Source organism: Argiope bruennichi, chromosome 9 (genome assembly GCF_947563725.1).
Source record: "Argiope bruennichi chromosome 9, qqArgBrue1.1, whole genome shotgun sequence".
In the NCBI taxonomy this organism is placed as follows: Eukaryota; Metazoa; Arthropoda; class Arachnida; order Araneae; family Araneidae; genus Argiope; species Argiope bruennichi.
The window spans coordinates 129,112,390-129,129,328 of NC_079159.1; the positions used below are offsets into that span (position 1 = coordinate 129,112,390).

A 16,939-nucleotide genomic window follows, 5' to 3' on the forward strand; every position below is an offset into this window, starting at 1 on the left:
CCTTTTTTATACAAAGGATACATTTTGACAAATGACTAAGGCAGTTTTTTTGAAAAATTACATATGTTCTTTTTTTACATATTATTTAAATATTATTGAATGTTGAATCTTATAAATATAGTTATTTTTAAAAATAAATTATTACTCTTAGATAAGTTAATATTTTAAAGCCTACTAATAAAATTATTACATTTTTTTTCTTATGTAATGATTTTTATTAATATTGAATTGTCCTACAAGCGAAAACGTAAATACCTCCCCCCCCCCTAAAATTCTCCAAATAGACAACTTTTGGAAAAAATTGTCATTGATCTTCTTTCTCATATGGAGTCAGATTCCTACCTGTCGTTTCTTTAACTTACAGAAGCGGTTTCATGTTACGTTTATAATTCTTTGTCCTATAGTTTTTGATTAGACAGACCGAATGGGATTAGTCACAATAATGCATTTGACCAATTGAACTCAAGTGGAAGCTATTGAAGTTCAAAATAATATTTAATAGAAGTTTAAATATATTTACATAGAATGTATCAAATATTTAAGCGCCTTAGTTTTAGCATTCATTATTATTCAGTTTTTTTTAAAAAAGAGATTATTAGAAATTATAGTGCCTTAAATTACACATTGTGCTACAAAATTGGCTATAAAGTCAAAATTTTCATACTATAGTTATGAAACTTTGACTGTAACCGCTATTTGTTTTGTTTTCTTACCGTGTGTTGTGTTATGAAAATGTTACTTCATGAATCGTAGTAATTGTTTTTCCAATGTTGATAAATATTTCAAAGCATTACTCTCTTATTAATTAAATTTCAGAAGTCAACAGTGCATTATGTCTTGTCATTTAAGTAAACGTGCTGTGTTATCTAACATTCGGTCTCTTAAATCTGCTCTTAAATTTGGTGACGAATCTGTAACTCCTGGTAAGTTGGAGTAAAGGTACATCTGACTTTCTGTTATTGAATTTATTTTTTTAATTATGCCTTCAATAATTTTTGTTAAAGTTTGGTAATTTTAGAGACAAGGGATCTTTAGAACAATTTTTGTATCAGAAGAGTTCTGCTCGGTTAATTATTATTTGTTATAAAATTGTGTATCTAAATTGTTAATGCAGTTTTAATCTCTTGACAGTTCCTTTCTATTATAGTATTTAATTTATAATATGTCTTGAATTTAAATAAAATTAATTAATTAATTATTTTTTTCTTTTGAGTATTAAGTATTTTTCATAAAAAAAAATTTTTTTTGGTAGGTTACATATATTTTTCTGATTATTTTATTTTTATTTTAAGAAAAAGTAGGTCGTGGAAAACTTCGATTTTTTGTATTATTTATTTCCATAAAGCATCTTTCTTTAAAAAGTTATACTATCGAAATTTCAAATATAAAGATATTTAATAATATTGAGCAGTATATATAGAAAGACATTTTTATCATCGATTAAGCTTGCAAAATGTTCTGGGACAAATGAGTATTTTGATGTGTAAATGAAAAAAGAGCTTAGAAGGGGATTTTAACAATGAAGAATTTAATGACAAAATAAAGTATTTTTAATATGCATGTTTATCTATGTATACAAAAATTCAAACAAATTGCTATAAATCAGAAACATAATATTTAGTTATTTTAATTAAATACAATAATTCTGAAACATATTTGTTTAAATTTAATCTATTAATATAAAGAATATATAAACTGTGAAATATATATATAAAGATAAAATAATTTTTAATTTATAGGTAAGCATATGTGATATTCTTTAACAGTAATTTATATTTTTGATAATGTTATGGAAGCAGTTAAGTTTTTATCCATTATCAAGATTTCTTTGTAAGAACCATTGTCACTGGGGAACACTGTCAAAAAAGAGTGAAGAAAGTATGTTGAACTTATATAGTTTTAGAAAGGAATTTTCTGATATGTCATTTTAGTCTGGCAAGTTTTTGGTAGAAGACAAAAACACACACATGAAGTCTGATTTTGAATGATTAAACAATTAATTATTTTTAAAATGCATATAAATTAAAGTTATTACATGTATGTACTAAAAAACTGTCTAGCTGTTAAGGATCATATTTACAAAACCTTTTAAATGTGAATGTCAGTGTTCATGTTTAATAAAAATATTATTTATATTTTGAATTATATTTATTTCAATAAAAATTGCCTCTTATTCCCTCATTCCGGTGAGAACAAGTATGAACATAATTAAAATGTTATTATAGTAAGTAGAATATAGTTTTAAAAAGTTCTGGAAACTATGAAAAAGTAAAATGGGAGTTAATCCAACATCATTGAAAAAAAACCCTTGATGGTATAAAAGCTATTTTCCTTGCTCAATACATTTTAAGTTATTCCTTAGAGTGTCAAAGCTATGTAACTAAAAAGCAGCAGTGAAGAACCATCTCTAAAATTGATAATTTAGATGTTTTGGGGAAATTCTTTACATAATTGGTTTTATATGATCAGACATTTATATTTTTTTTATCTTGTATTTTAAGAGACTTTTTTTATATACAAGTATGTTTAAGAGTCAAGATGAGTTTTTTTATATGTATGTTACTCAATATTTTAAAACTAGTTAGTTATTAAAAGAAATTAAAGAAATCTTTATATAAATATAGATTTGGATTTTTTAAAGTTTTTCATTAGTTACAGATGATTATTTATTTTACTAATAGTGGAGGTGGTGCTTATATTCTTTACACTATTTTATTTTATTATTTGCTGCAATTTTAGATAACTATTCAGTAGAGTCATGGAATAATGACTGGGACTTTGAAGATCCTTTTGAAGGGAAAGGAACAGAAGCTATCAAACTAAAAGGTGGAGAACAATCATGGATGCAAGAGTGTGTGGCATCTTTGTCACCCATGGTAGATGTTTTAGCTTTAGGACATCTACAGCAGGCAGTATTCTTTACTTGTAAGTAATTTCTATTTGATCCAGCTAAGTTTTATCTTTGTGGTGTAGGATGCAGAATTTAATTGTGTAGTTAAGATATCTTTCAAAAAGTTTGTCAATCATTGATGGACCAAAAATTAGCTTATTTTAAGCTTGAAGTCTATTTTTTTAAATAATGAACGATAACTTGTCTAAGAATATATTAAAGTGAGCTATGATTATTTGAAACATAATATTTTAGTTCATTGGTGAATAGAGAAGTTAGAAAAGAGAGCATTGGAAGAAAGCATTACATTGGGAACCTTGGTTGCTCTCATCAGTACTCTTCAATAATGTTACTTCTAAACTTCAACACTTGTGATTGTATTAACTAACTTAACATTAGGGATGTTGTTAGTTTTTCCCCCCTTCAAATATAAGGTGGGGCTCCCTCTCCCCTCCCCCCCAAGTATAAGAAAAAAACAAAAATGTGTTAATTATTTAAAACTTCTTAATAACATAAAATTTTTTTTTGTAGTAGTACAAAAGTAAATGTTGATATAAAAAAAGTGTTGCTGCTATGGATTAAGTATTTAATATTTTTTTCAATATTATTATAGTACATACATTGCAGCTTTGAAGAATAATATTTATTTTTTACATTTTAGTTATCTAATGATTGATGATTTACATTTTAGTTAATTAATGATGAAGTTTTAATAAACATTCAAGGTATTCTCAGAAGATTACTTTATTTTCAGCCCTATTATAATTTCTAACCAATTCATCTACGAATTTCATTTTATGAATACACTAGAAAAGTCAAGGGAATCTGGCAGAATATATATATATATATATGAGAGATAAGATTGATGAATAAGAACATTAAACAGATTTTGTAGAGACACAGATTTTTATGAAGCTTATAAAATTTTATTTAAATCATTCAACATGAGTTCTACAAATCCTACATGAAAATCAAGATGTGTGGTTTATCTCCTGTTTTATATTTTATTGCATTTGGTGAGTTATAGTCAGAATAGATTTCATCAGCCTTCACCGTTCTTAATTCCTACCTAGCATTTCTATATTTTTTTATTGCATCCACTTCTAAAAGCATTTACATTCAAGAGTTTATCAACTTCACATATGCTATTTGTTTTACAGAATGAGGTTTAAACTTCCTTTCACCATTTTTGGTGACTTCATAACAATTAAACTAAATGACTGTATGCAGACCCTTTTTTTATTCATAGAAGACATATTTTCAGATTGAACAACAGTACAATCTTTAGAAATGAACCTGTATATTAATTTTGAGCAACACAATAAACTTGCCGACTATTCTACTTTATAATTTTTATTGATAAGATCAACTTGTGTGTTCATCCATGAATTAACGTTAAAACTTCGTTTTCGATGTTACAAATTTGGTATGCTTCTTTGTTCATTTTTTTAAAAAAAAATTATTAGTTTGTCTGTTTCTTCAGACCATGCTTTAATTTTTATTTTCCTTTTGAAACCTAGCAAAATGGGATGCTGCTGAAGAAAGTGAAGTCAAATTAAAATTTGTTCCTTTATTTGAAGGTAAACTGTCTGCTGAAAAGTAAGTTCTTTGCTTTTATCCATTAACTTTATCAAGTTGTAGCAAATATATCTTCTTAAAATGAGATAATATGCATTTATTTTTATTTCTTTTTTCATAGAGATGAAAACATTACTAGTATACTTTGTTTACCATTGGCATCACAGAAAAGGTAAATTTTTTAGCATAATTGTATAAACTAAGGCTTATTTTTTTCTCTCCATATTTCTGTTGAATGTTACACACACTTGCAAGTTTGTTTTTCATCTTATAAGTAATGGACCAGGTTTAAAAAAACATAAAATAGCTAGAAGTTTTTTTAAAAAAAAATATCTGCAATAAATAAATTTATTTGATTTTCATCATTTGACTAAATTTGGTCATTCCAGATAATTAAGCATGCTTCCTGTGAAAGGAGAAAGGAAGACCAGGTTGACAGACAAAAAAGTGTTGCCTTAGTGAAATGAGAAAATTTCTTAAATGTACATCAAACATAAGCAAAATATATTTCTTAGGAATTTGCAATGGGCTTACAGAATACATGTAAAATATTAGACACTTCTGTGCACAATAATTTAAAATATAAATTTGGAATTATACTAAATAGAAAGAAAGAATTTGAAATTAATATAAGAATGTGCATTGAAATTTCTATGGTCTTACAATATTTTACTACAGTTCAGGCAAAAAAAAATAAAAAAAAAAATAAATGTTTTCATTTGAAAATTTTTCAATAGAATTGATCTTTTAAAGTACATCCATTATTGTATTGTTTTATTTCTAAGTAGCCGCCTTTGGCAACCAGCCGGTTCGCCAATCTTAATACCTGTTAAAATTTTAATAATTAAATATTTTATGTAATTCCTACTTCAATAGCTTCTTCATCAAAATATTTTAAAACTTCAAATTTTGATATTCATATAATTCACTTATAATGTTATAATGGCGAAACATAATATGTATCTCTCTAATTTTCTGTTAGTTCCCATAGAATTTATGCTTTAAATTAAAGTGAAAATGATTAATCTGCAATTAATATAATAATATTTTTTACTGAAACAAAACATTTTTTTATAATATGATTACTGAAAACAGAGTCACTGAGCATTTAAACCTTATATCACTGAGCATTAAACCTAAGTGTGTATATTAAAGAATATCTTTCTTAATTTATGTAATATCTCAAAAATTTGTCAACAAAATTTTCTCAAATTCATCATGAGCAGATCGATTAATTAACAATGTTTAATTTTAAATGCATGATACACTAAGAAAATAAACAGAATCGTTTAAAATAACCGGTAGAAAACAGGTTAAAAAATACTTAAAAAAACGATGTAAAAACTATAAGCATATACAAAAAATATATAACGAACATAAATACAATTTAATTACAAAAGCATGCAACTAACCTAAAAATAATTTAAATCAAGAATCACCCGTTGATAATATTGTCAACAATCAAAACACAATGTGCATGCGTGAATTTTCAACGGCAGTTATGGTAACGCAAATGTGTGAATTTTTCTACACCAGTTGGGGTATCACTATGCAGATTAGAAATTTTTATTTTCCTTTATTCTGTTTTATTTTAATTCAAAACTACTTCAGAGTGAATCTGAAAGATCGATTAATTAACAATGTCTAATTTTAAATACATCAAACATTAAGAAAATAAACAGAATCATTTGAAATAATTGGTCGAAAAATGCTAAACCTAACCTCAAAATTGAAGTTTTTCTCATTTGACGGTGGGGAAATAAAGAATTTTTTGTGTAAAAGTTAGTTTTTAATTAATAATTAAAATTCTAATTAAAAATTCAAAAAAAGTGATCCCAGGTGCACATTTCTGACCTCCAAGGTATACATGTACCAAATTTGGTAGCTGTAGGTCAAATGGTCTGGCCTGTAAAGCGCCAAAACACACACACATACACATTGAGCTTTATTATAAGTATAGATATAGATAATTGCTTGAACACACTAACTTATCATTTGCTGTTCAGAAAACAAATTTACATACTTGGTTTAAACACTGCTTTTCAACATTTTCAAAAATAATAATTATCTTGTATGTTAATAGCTTTTATGACAGTTTTTTTTGTTACCTATTTTATGCAGAAGTCTACAAGGAGGTCCTGACTGGACTTGTATTATTGTTGGTTTCTCTTCTGGCTACATACGAATATATACAGAGGTATGAATGAAGTTTTAGTAAGATTCGATTTTGTTATATCTCTAAGTGTGTAAAATTTTTGCTTTAATTATTTTTTGATTGAAGTGATTTGATATGCACTATTTAAAAATTTAAAATATTATATTTGATAAATGAATGCACAATGCATTTTATAATATTCATTTCTAAATGAATAGGCTTTCCTTTTTTTTTATGTTAACTATATATTTTATAGAAATTTCAAAGTAAGAAGAAGAGAAGATTAATATTCAAAGGTACAGGATTGAGTAAAAACTTTCTTGACTTCTGTTCATAAGAAAAAATTTATTAGATTGTTTCTTTTCTTATGGAACAGTTTTGGATAAATTAGATATCAATTTTAAAAACACTTTAAGGAGAAGTTTATATATACTAAATATTTGTTATATAAACTTATATAATATGTTATGTTATGTAAACTAATATAATTTTTATATTTGAATGATCCTTTAAAGATAACTGATATAGTTTGCAAAATATCAAAATACTATAGCTATCCCGGTATTTATAAGAGCTATACTTTTTTTCTTCCAAATTTAGCCCTGAAGTTTTAAAGACATTTAGATTATAAAACTTAATTAAAAATTTAATTTAAATTGATTAATATTGTCCCAAGAAGATTATTTGGAGACAAATATTGTTTAAGCTGTCATAATATAGTGCTATAGAATTTTCTTTATCTCTTAATTCTTTTTGAGGGGGAACATTTATACTACTTTTAAATTATTTGATTGTTATAATTATATTATCTTTTTATATTATAAGTACATATATATATATAATACAAAAATAAAAGTACATAAAATTACAATATCATCTAATAATGAGATATATAAAATTCTATTACTATTTATTAAATGCAATAAATATAATAATTTTTTTTGTCTAATATTTTATTTGAATATTATTGAGCAAACTTATTAAAATGTTCCACGTGTTTAAAATTATTAAATTTCTGAATGTGTATTAATTTTTTCTACTCCATGTTATAGAATGCTGAACAGTTGTTATCACAAAAATTTCATGATGAACCTGTAGAACATTTAAAATGTAAAACTCATGTGCCTAATCATTTTTCAAATTATTCCGACCAGGTAATTATCCCAGTATTTCTATAATATATTTTTATTTTCTTTAAATATTTTTAAATTTGAGTTGTAAGATGATGCAGTAATTCATTCGAAGGAATTATGTAATTTTATTGTGAATGGCAGCTATTTCATTTGATTAACTATGTGACTGTGGCAGGCAAAGAGTCTCTCAGATATGTCTTAAGATGAAGGTTGAAAAGCAGAAGCATGCTTTCTCACTTTATCTTATCAGTAATATGTGGCTTTCATTTCTTATCAACATCAATCTACTTTTTCATTAGTAATTAATCTAGCTGTTATATATGAGGTAATATAAAATAAAAGTAATAAATTAATTGCAGAATGATTAAAGAATCACATAGATTACTTCCTTTGGTAGAGGCAATTGCAAGTGTTACTGATATGACATTTTACTCTCCTCCAACAAAAGGGAAAGAAAAAAAATGTACAAATTGATCACTTTCATAAAAATGCATTTGTGAGTTATTATTTAAATCAGTATCTTTTACCACTCATAAGATGCCAAAATCGTTGAAGTGATGTAGTTTAAAACTGTTTATATAAATACATTGATTGTTTTAAAATTTCTTAACAAATTACTCCACTTTTCTAATTAATTTATGTACTTCTAATTAATTTATGTATTAAGTTATTATCTAAAATTTAGATAAAAACTCTATTTATGTATATTTTCTTTAATATCTATAAATCAAATATTCTTAAGAATTTAGATTAAATTAAAAAAAAATTCATTAAAAAACGTTCACTTTAAAGACTAATTTTTCTAATATTAATAGTATGATATCCAAATAATTTGGTGCCTTGCCAGTTAAGGTAATTATAAAAAAAAAAAAAATGTATAAAATTACAGAATACAAATAATAAACTTGTTTCATAATTTTAACTTTGGAATTCTACTGTTTAGTTATATTATTTCACATTGAAAACAACAGCAGTAATTCCACTGGTGGTTGAGAGTAACTGCTGGTTTTGTCTTCTATATTACTTCAAAAGAGGAGAAAGCACTTGTTCTTTTATCAAAATTCCTGTTATATATTTTAAAAAAAGCTTCTCTTGCCTGTAATCCAAAGTCTAGTTTTTTCTTTGAAAGTTTGATAAAACTAGCTACTATATATTGTGCATTTTTTTGTCTGTCTCTATTTACAGTATTTATTTTCTATTTTAATTTAACAATTATTCTTTAGTGATTAGATGTATTTTAGGTATCTGTATTATTAATTTATTTGTTTGCTACCGTTTTTATAAATATATTTGTTTTTCCTACCAGAAAAGTACAATTATTATTATTATTTTTAGCCTGATGAGCTTGTTATTGTGTTTTCCACTGTTGTTGTTACTGTTGATGGTTTTGGACTCTTTCAAACTTTGCGTGCATGTAGGAATCAGCTTGCAAGAGGTTTGATTTGCTTTATTTACTACAAACTTCAAATAAAACTTTGAATCATTAATATTTTATTTTACTGAATTAAAAAAGTTTTCAAACAATCACTTTCATATAAACATAGTTACTTTGCATTACTTTAGTCACTGAAATTGCATTTTTATCAATTAAATATATTCCATATGAGGCATTTTATATTAAATTTTATTTTTCTATTATTGACAGTTCTTTTCTTTTTGAAAAGTATTTTTTTTAAAAATCCTTATTTAATGTAAATTATTTTTTCTGCCTATTGTTCGGCATTATTTGTCCCAAGAGAAATCAATAAATGTCATCTTGTCCAAGTCTAGTGCACTATTGACACCTTAAGTCTCTTTATTTGTTAGACTCTCATTTTTCTTTAGGGGAGAGATTTCATAAATATTTTTACTTGTGACATTTTTTCCCCCTGAAAATTTGCATATAATTATGCATTTGACTAAAAAGTGTTTTTAAAACTCTAGGTATGCATTTAAATTAAAAAAAAAAAAAATGAAAGATGCATTACTGAAGATCACATGAAAATTAGGGGGGGGCATAATAATCACATGGTTAAAACTTTTTTCTCTTTTGATTTAGTAATAATAATAATAATAATAAATCCTGGGTTCAGGAAGAATATTTTAAGGATTAAAAGGAACCAAACCTATCAGAAATTACATTAACATTAACTTAATGAGAAATTACATCTTTTTTTTTAAAGTCAGTTAAATGAATAATGCTTTTAAACACTCTTTAAAGTTTTCACATCTGTTGGGATGCAAATCAATTATTGCAAAAAAGGAATTTTTAAATATTCTAATCAAAATTTATTCTTATGCCAGTTAGGAACCATTTTGAGCAGGTTTTAAGAAGAATGAATTCCAATCTTTCATGCTTTGATCTAATTATGGCTTTCAGTATTGATTAATTCTTTTCTTGAATGTATTATCAATTGTATATTTTAATTCAAACAATAACAATAAATAGATTCTGAGAATTTTATTCATTGAAGTATTTATTGATATATATATATATATATATTTATTTTAGAGTACTTACTTTTTTTTTAAAGTTGCTGATAAATTAATTCCCATAAAAATTATGAGTTCACTATAACTTAATTGATTATTATTCTTTACTATAATTTAAAAACATGCTGTTTTTATTTCTTTGTTATTTTTTTCCCAGCATCCAAAATAATAGCAATTATTTTAGAAATTTGAGCTTTTCCCAAATTGAGAAAAGCAAGAATTGTTTTCAATCAGCAAGTTTTAAATTTTATTTTTCACTTTAAATGATAGTTTGCATGAATAATTTGCAGTAATTCTTGAAAAGCATTAAATTTCTTTTTCATTTCATATTTTATTTCATGCTTCGTCTTAGTAGTGAATATAGAAGTTGGGAACAGTTGATGATCTGATATAAACAACAAATTACTATACTGTATTGGAAGTATTTAGCAGGAATTTTCATAAGGAATTAGTAATGGTTTCCTTTTTTGCATTTTAGTTCAGTTTTTATTTTTTTCTATAGATATCTGTAAATATTAACATAAAATTAAGCATTACACTGCGTAAAAAAAGTAGAAGGACAGTGTCTTTTTGCCAATTAATATCTCTTATTTTCTCCTAACTACCAGATATTTATACAGATTTAGTTTAATGACACTTGTTTTCATTTTAGGCAAAAATTAAACATCTACCCCTAATATTATTAAGAAAATTAGTATATATAATTTCCGATGCGTAAAAAAAGTAGAAGGACACTTGCTAATATATTTAATTTAGTAAGTTGTTCTTTATTTAAATAGTGATTTTGTACTTTGTTTATCCTTTTCTGTCAAAAAAATCTAATTTGTTTAAAAGTTACGTTGTTTCTCCTTTCTCAGAAATGCCTAAAGGAATACCTTTGATCAATTTGCAAAAGGGGCAAATTTCCGCATATCAAAATGATGGTAAAGGTGTCAGAGAGATTGCTCGATTGTTGCAGGTGAGCCCCAATACAGTTTCAAACTTTATCAGAAATCCTTATAAAAATGGAAATAAAAAGAAGACTGGTAGACCGAAGAAGTTAACACCACGTGATGAAAGAAAACTTGCTCGTGTGCTGAAGAAGAACAAAGGAAGTGTTTCAAAGGCAAGAAATCAAGCAGGACTTAATCATGTGACGAAACAAACAGTTTACAACTATATTAAAAGATCTAAAAAATTCATTTTCAAAAAACGGAAACATCATCCTAAGTGGAAACAAGCTCATATTGATAACCGTTTAGCGTGGGCTAAGGAGCACATGTCCTGAACTACAGAATGGACTTCTGTGATATTTTCCGATGAAAAGAAATTTAACTTAAACGGTCCAGACGGATATCAGCACTACTGGCATTGTCTGGGGACTGAAGGCGAATACTATTCAACACGACAAATGGGAGGAGGGAGTTTAATGGTTTGGTTGGCTGTTGGATACGGAGGAAGGACAAGTCTGGTTTTCTTAAATGGTAGGCAAAAACATACAGACTACATTCAAGTACTGAATTCCGAGCTTCTTCCTTATGCCTCTGACATGGGGGGTGAATAGTGGAAATTTCAGCAAGACGGAGCTTCCATTCACACCGCGACTGGAGTCAAAAATTGGTTCCTAACAAATAATGTGGATGTTTTACCATGACCAGCCAAAAGTCCTGACCTTAATATAGTGGAAAACATTTGGGCAATGTTAGTTCGTCGAGTTTATGCTGATGGAAGGCAATTTAATTCGCAAATTCAGCTTCGAGAAGCATTGAATGACTCGTGGGACAATTTTTGTCAAACTGAAATTCAAACTCTATACAATTCACTTCCAAACAGAATATTTGAAGTTATAAAGACCAATGGGAAGACCCTTCCTTATTAAAGTCACTATTTTTTCATTCATTATAATGCTGTCCTTCTACTTTTTTTACAAAGTTTCAAAAAAGAGAAACTATTTTTGTTGCCATTAATATTTTATGTTTGAACATCATAATTCTGATGTTAAAATTGTATTTTTGAAATATTTGTTAAATGTTTCTAATAAAATTTTTTAATAAAAATAAAATATTTTTCGGTTATTGTTACAAAATCAAGTGTCCTTCTACTTTTTTTACGCAGTGTAACTGTTAATTGTTGATGGTAAAAATTTGAAATAAACTATGCCAGGAAAAACAGATAATAATGAAAACAGTAAACTTCTCCTATTTTGGCTTTATTTTTAAAGCAAAATTAATTAGCCATTTTCTCCTTATGTTTTCTTTAATATTGCTCATGTTTTAATGTAGACTTGATGTTCTTTGCAGTTAATATTTTACTTAGAAAAGTCATGATTATAAAAATTCTTCTGTTCCAAAAAGATGTAATGAGATTGTTCTATTTTGTAGTACAAAATTATTATGTCCTTAGAAATGTTTAAACCATAATTTGATATAAAAAAATGAATCTTAAAGTGATTAGAGAAGAGATTTAATCTCTGAATCATTTCTTGTATTTATTACCTCTAATTAGTTCAAAATATTTTGATTTACTAAATAAGACTGAGAAATTTCCTTTATTTTTTTAATTTGAAGTTGTTATGATATATTTTTCAATGAATATTATTGTAGCGGCATTTTTTAAACTTATTTTTTGCTTTATATAGCAACTGCTGGCAGGCAAGAAATTGTTCAGCCACCTCCTTTGACTTACAAGAAATGGGGCTTTCATGAACATGATAAACTCATAGATTGTGAAGCTGCAGGTAATATTTTTATTAATTTTTATTTTATTTATTTTCTAGATTCTATTTATCAGCAATTATTTCTTCTTCTTCAAGTGTATTAACTTAGTATAAATATAATTTAACACTTTCAATAAATTTCCAATATAAATTCAGTCATGTTTTTCTAACCTACTTAATAAAAGCTTTAAATTTCTTTATTATAAACCAGCCATCTTTGGCAGCCAAGCAATTTGCTGGGATTATTATGTGTGAATATTCTACAAAATTATTAAAATTACTCTACCTTGGTCTTAATAGTTATTACAATAAATGTTTTTTATTTCAAATTTTAGTAGACAGTAACTTTTATTACTTTAGTATACCTTTATATTTGTCTTAAACACCTTCTCATTTATATCTATCTATCATCCCACTTGAAACTTGAGCTTTTTGAGAAATGATGAAATTTCAACTCAACCAATTGTTTGTTTTTTGCATTAAATCATCTTGATCATCATGATTTAGCATAATTTTTTTTTGTATAATACTGAAAATCTTTTTATAATTTTTGCAATTTCTTAAGAGAATTTCTGATTATTGATGCGACAAAAGATGTCAATGAGAAAACCAAGCTTAATGTATTTTTATACATCAAAGTATTTTTCAGAAAAGTTCAGAATTATTTAGAAGTATCCATATTAGTATTATTTTCATCATTGCTTTTGAAGTTGATCCTTATCTATAATTACCACAAAACTAAAAAAAAAAAAAAAAAAAAAAAAATCTAATTTTATTAAACTGTGCTTTAGAAAGAAACCTACTCAATATGCAAGATAAGCCAAATTTTAAAAATAGATGCCAATTGTCCTGGTTTGAAACTTGATGAAAAGATTGCAATTGAAATAAATATTCCTTTCACAATTTTTTCAAAAAAAGTCAAGTAAGTTTTGCTGCTGCTTATAGATTCCCTTAAGCCTAGTGTCATTATCTGGGCTGGATGGAATGGCCATTAGTCTTTGTCCTGTTAAGAAATGAGCTGGTGTTAAGGCTGCAGAGCTGTCATCTTTTCACTCTTCGTAGATTAATAGTCGGCTGTTCAGAGCGGCTTCTATTCCAATGAGGACAGTGGACAGACTTTTCTTGTCTAAAAGTTCTCATCCAAGTACTTTTTGCAGACATTGTTTGGTAATTCCTATCAGGTGTTCCTATCAGCTTTCCCATCAAGTTCCTTGTGGGGCAATATTATTTCCATTTTGGACTTAGTATTTGAATTTTAGCTGATGACAAAGCTGGCCATAACAGGATTAGTTCCTTATTTGCTGCATGAAAGATGGTAGCATTGTCAGTGTAGATTATGTGTTGCAATCCTCTGTGTCCAACAAATCGTTGTAGTGCCAAAAGAAATTTGTCAGTGTTGAGATCTGACATGATTTCAATGTGCAATGCGAATGTTGTTGCACAAGTAAATAGTGCTGCATAAGCCGTGTCTCTTGGTTTCAAGCAGCAGATATTTACAGGTCCAGCAAAATCAATTCCTGTGGTAGTAAATGGAGCAGATGGCACAACTCTTTCAGAAGGTAGAGGAGTTTCAATTTGTCTTCCACATTTTCTCTTTGGATAGGTTGCAAGGTAGACATTTATGAAGAACTTGCTTTATAGCTTGACGTCTTTTTAAAATCCAGAAGGTAGAGCGTAACTCGTAAAGGACTATATGTACACCTTGATGATGGAGACATGTAGGTATGCTGGATCAAAAGAGTATTTTCCATCCAGTAATAAAGAGTGTTGTGTATCAGATGGAATATAAGAAAATTGTAGTCTTCCTCCAAGATGCAAATAACCATCTTTGAGAAAGGGATTGAAACAAGAAATTTTTGATTATTTTGGCAAGGGACTTCCATTTTTCTAGGCATCTATTTTAGCCAGAAAGCATGGATGCTGTAAAGCTTGGACTCAGTATTCCTTAGCCAATTCAATTCATGAGTTATACATGGCTGAGACTTACAGTTTTGCACAAAAGCACCAATATAAGACATGCATTTATTATTCGTAGGGATTTTCCACTTTCAGGATGTTTGCTTTACTTCATTTATTCAACTTCCTTAGTTATTTTTGTGTTTAATGAAATTGATACTATTGTTATTTTACTTATAAAATGTTTTATCTTGCATGTCATATTTATTTACTAGTGTTTCATTGTTTTTTAAAATTAATTTTATGAATTTTCTTGCGATAGAATGATTAATTTTGAAGACTTCAATTTGTCCTCCACTCTAGGTTAATTGATTTCAATAACCATATACCAATATCAATATACTTTACTAATAACTAAACCAATATACCATATAATTTTTTTTCTACATGTTATATAGAGTAGTAGCAATCATACATTTGTATAATTCTATCTTATAAAATATTAAATCTGTACACATTCTTAAATTTAAATTATTAATTTAAATGCTGTTAAGTTTTTTTTGTTTAAAGTTGCTTCTTTTCTCCTGCATTTTGTTTGCAACCTGTAGGTGTTATGACTACAACACAATTTGATCATCTTGTCACAGAATCTGTGCGCAAAGGCTTTTATGGTGCTGTAAAACCTGCAGCTCCATCTAATTCCCTATTGATGACAACTGGATGCAATCCATATGTTGGATATTATCATGCATCTGAAGTAAGGTTAAGATAATAAATGAAAATGTTTTTTACACTACTCATAATAATATTTTAAGGCAATTTAATAAAATTTTGTTGTCTTTAAAGAATTGAAAATAAATTGCTTAATAGAAGTTTGCAGTAAATTTCTAATTAATTTATATTATAAATCTACCATTTTTATTATATATTTATGTATTCTTACAATTTATGTCTATGAAAGTCAAATAAACACGTGTACTTACATTTAAGTTTAATAGATCTCAAAAGAAAAATGGGTTTAAAATTAATAATTATGTAATATGGAAAGGTACTATGTTTGAAATAAAATGTATGTAAAGATTCAGTTACATGAAAATTTATTGAAACTGAGAGCCTTAGTTTAGTTTATGCATTTGACATATGAATTTTGAAATTTGTTTTATTGTATGTATTCTTATGCTTTAATGAATAATTATCTAATATCAGTTCAATAAAACATTCCTTTTGCTGAATATATTTCATATCTTAATAGCTTGTAAAATCAAATTTATATAATTTATATCTATGCATTGATGATAATTTAAAACTGTTAACAGATTTTCTTTTAAAGCAACATTAAAATGTTGCAGTTTTAAAAATTTTGTTGATAAGAAAGTAGTTATATATATTACTATCATTACCAAGATAAAGAGAAGAAAATTATTTACTAATTTTTTTTTAAATTGACTATGCAAAAAAGACAAAAGTATTGCAAATATAGAATTAAAGATTATACTAGTATTACCAAGATAAAGGTGATAAAATTATAACATATTATTTTTAATTAGCATACAAAAAAGAAAACATATTGCAAATATAGAATCAAAGATTATTTGAAAAAATTTAGCTGTTTTATTTAAAAATAAAATAATTTAAAAAATTTGAATTTTTATATTAAGTGAAATTTACGTTGTTCTTTATGAAATAATAATTAAATCAAAAGCAAGGTAGTAAAAGAAATTTATTAGTTAAGCTTGAATTAAATGAATTATTTAATTAAAAATGGGCATAGAAAGAAATTTAAGGATAAAAAATAGCTAAACTTAGGCTTAACTTATTAAACTAATTCATAAATTGAGAGTTAAACATGAATTGAGACATGTCTTTTTTAAACACTTAAGAATTTGTCATCTATACAGTAGACTCCCGATTATCCGCGGTGCGGATTATCCGCGCCTGCCGCAAAAAGTTTTTTTTTTTTTTTTTTTTTTTTTTGTCTGATTTTTTCAAAAAGGTGCAGTTTTACAGTTATGCTTTTGTAATTACATAATACATTACAGTATTAAAACAGTACATATGTATTAATTTTTCTGTGTATCCTAGACGCCTCTCGTAAGTACAAAGCACTTTTCTGTTTTCAT

At 26.4% G+C, this 16,939-nt stretch overlaps 1 protein-coding gene across 2 annotated transcripts in view; it reads left to right on the top strand.

Annotated features, from left to right (window-relative positions):
- The first annotated feature begins 711 nt into the window (after window positions 1-711).
- Window positions 712-16,939, top strand: part of LOC129983766 (rab3 GTPase-activating protein non-catalytic subunit-like) — an 86,217-nt gene continuing 69,989 nt past the window's right edge. The window contains exons 1-9 of one of the 2 annotated variants that reach the window (XM_056093387.1): window positions 712-923; window positions 2,740-2,925; window positions 4,411-4,489; window positions 4,590-4,640; window positions 6,590-6,665; window positions 7,676-7,777; window positions 9,092-9,191; window positions 12,846-12,944; window positions 15,428-15,576. In XM_056093387.1, coding sequence (XP_055949362.1) covers window positions 833-923; window positions 2,740-2,925; window positions 4,411-4,489; window positions 4,590-4,640; window positions 6,590-6,665; window positions 7,676-7,777; window positions 9,092-9,191; window positions 12,846-12,944; window positions 15,428-15,576 — 933 coding nt within the window. In that variant the 5' untranslated portion in view covers window positions 712-832. Of the gene's footprint in view, window positions 940-2,739; window positions 2,926-4,410; window positions 4,490-4,589; window positions 4,641-6,589; window positions 6,666-7,675; window positions 7,778-9,091; window positions 9,192-12,845; window positions 12,945-15,427; window positions 15,577-16,939 lie in introns of both variants that reach the window. The other variant, XM_056093388.1, reaches the window with a different exon arrangement.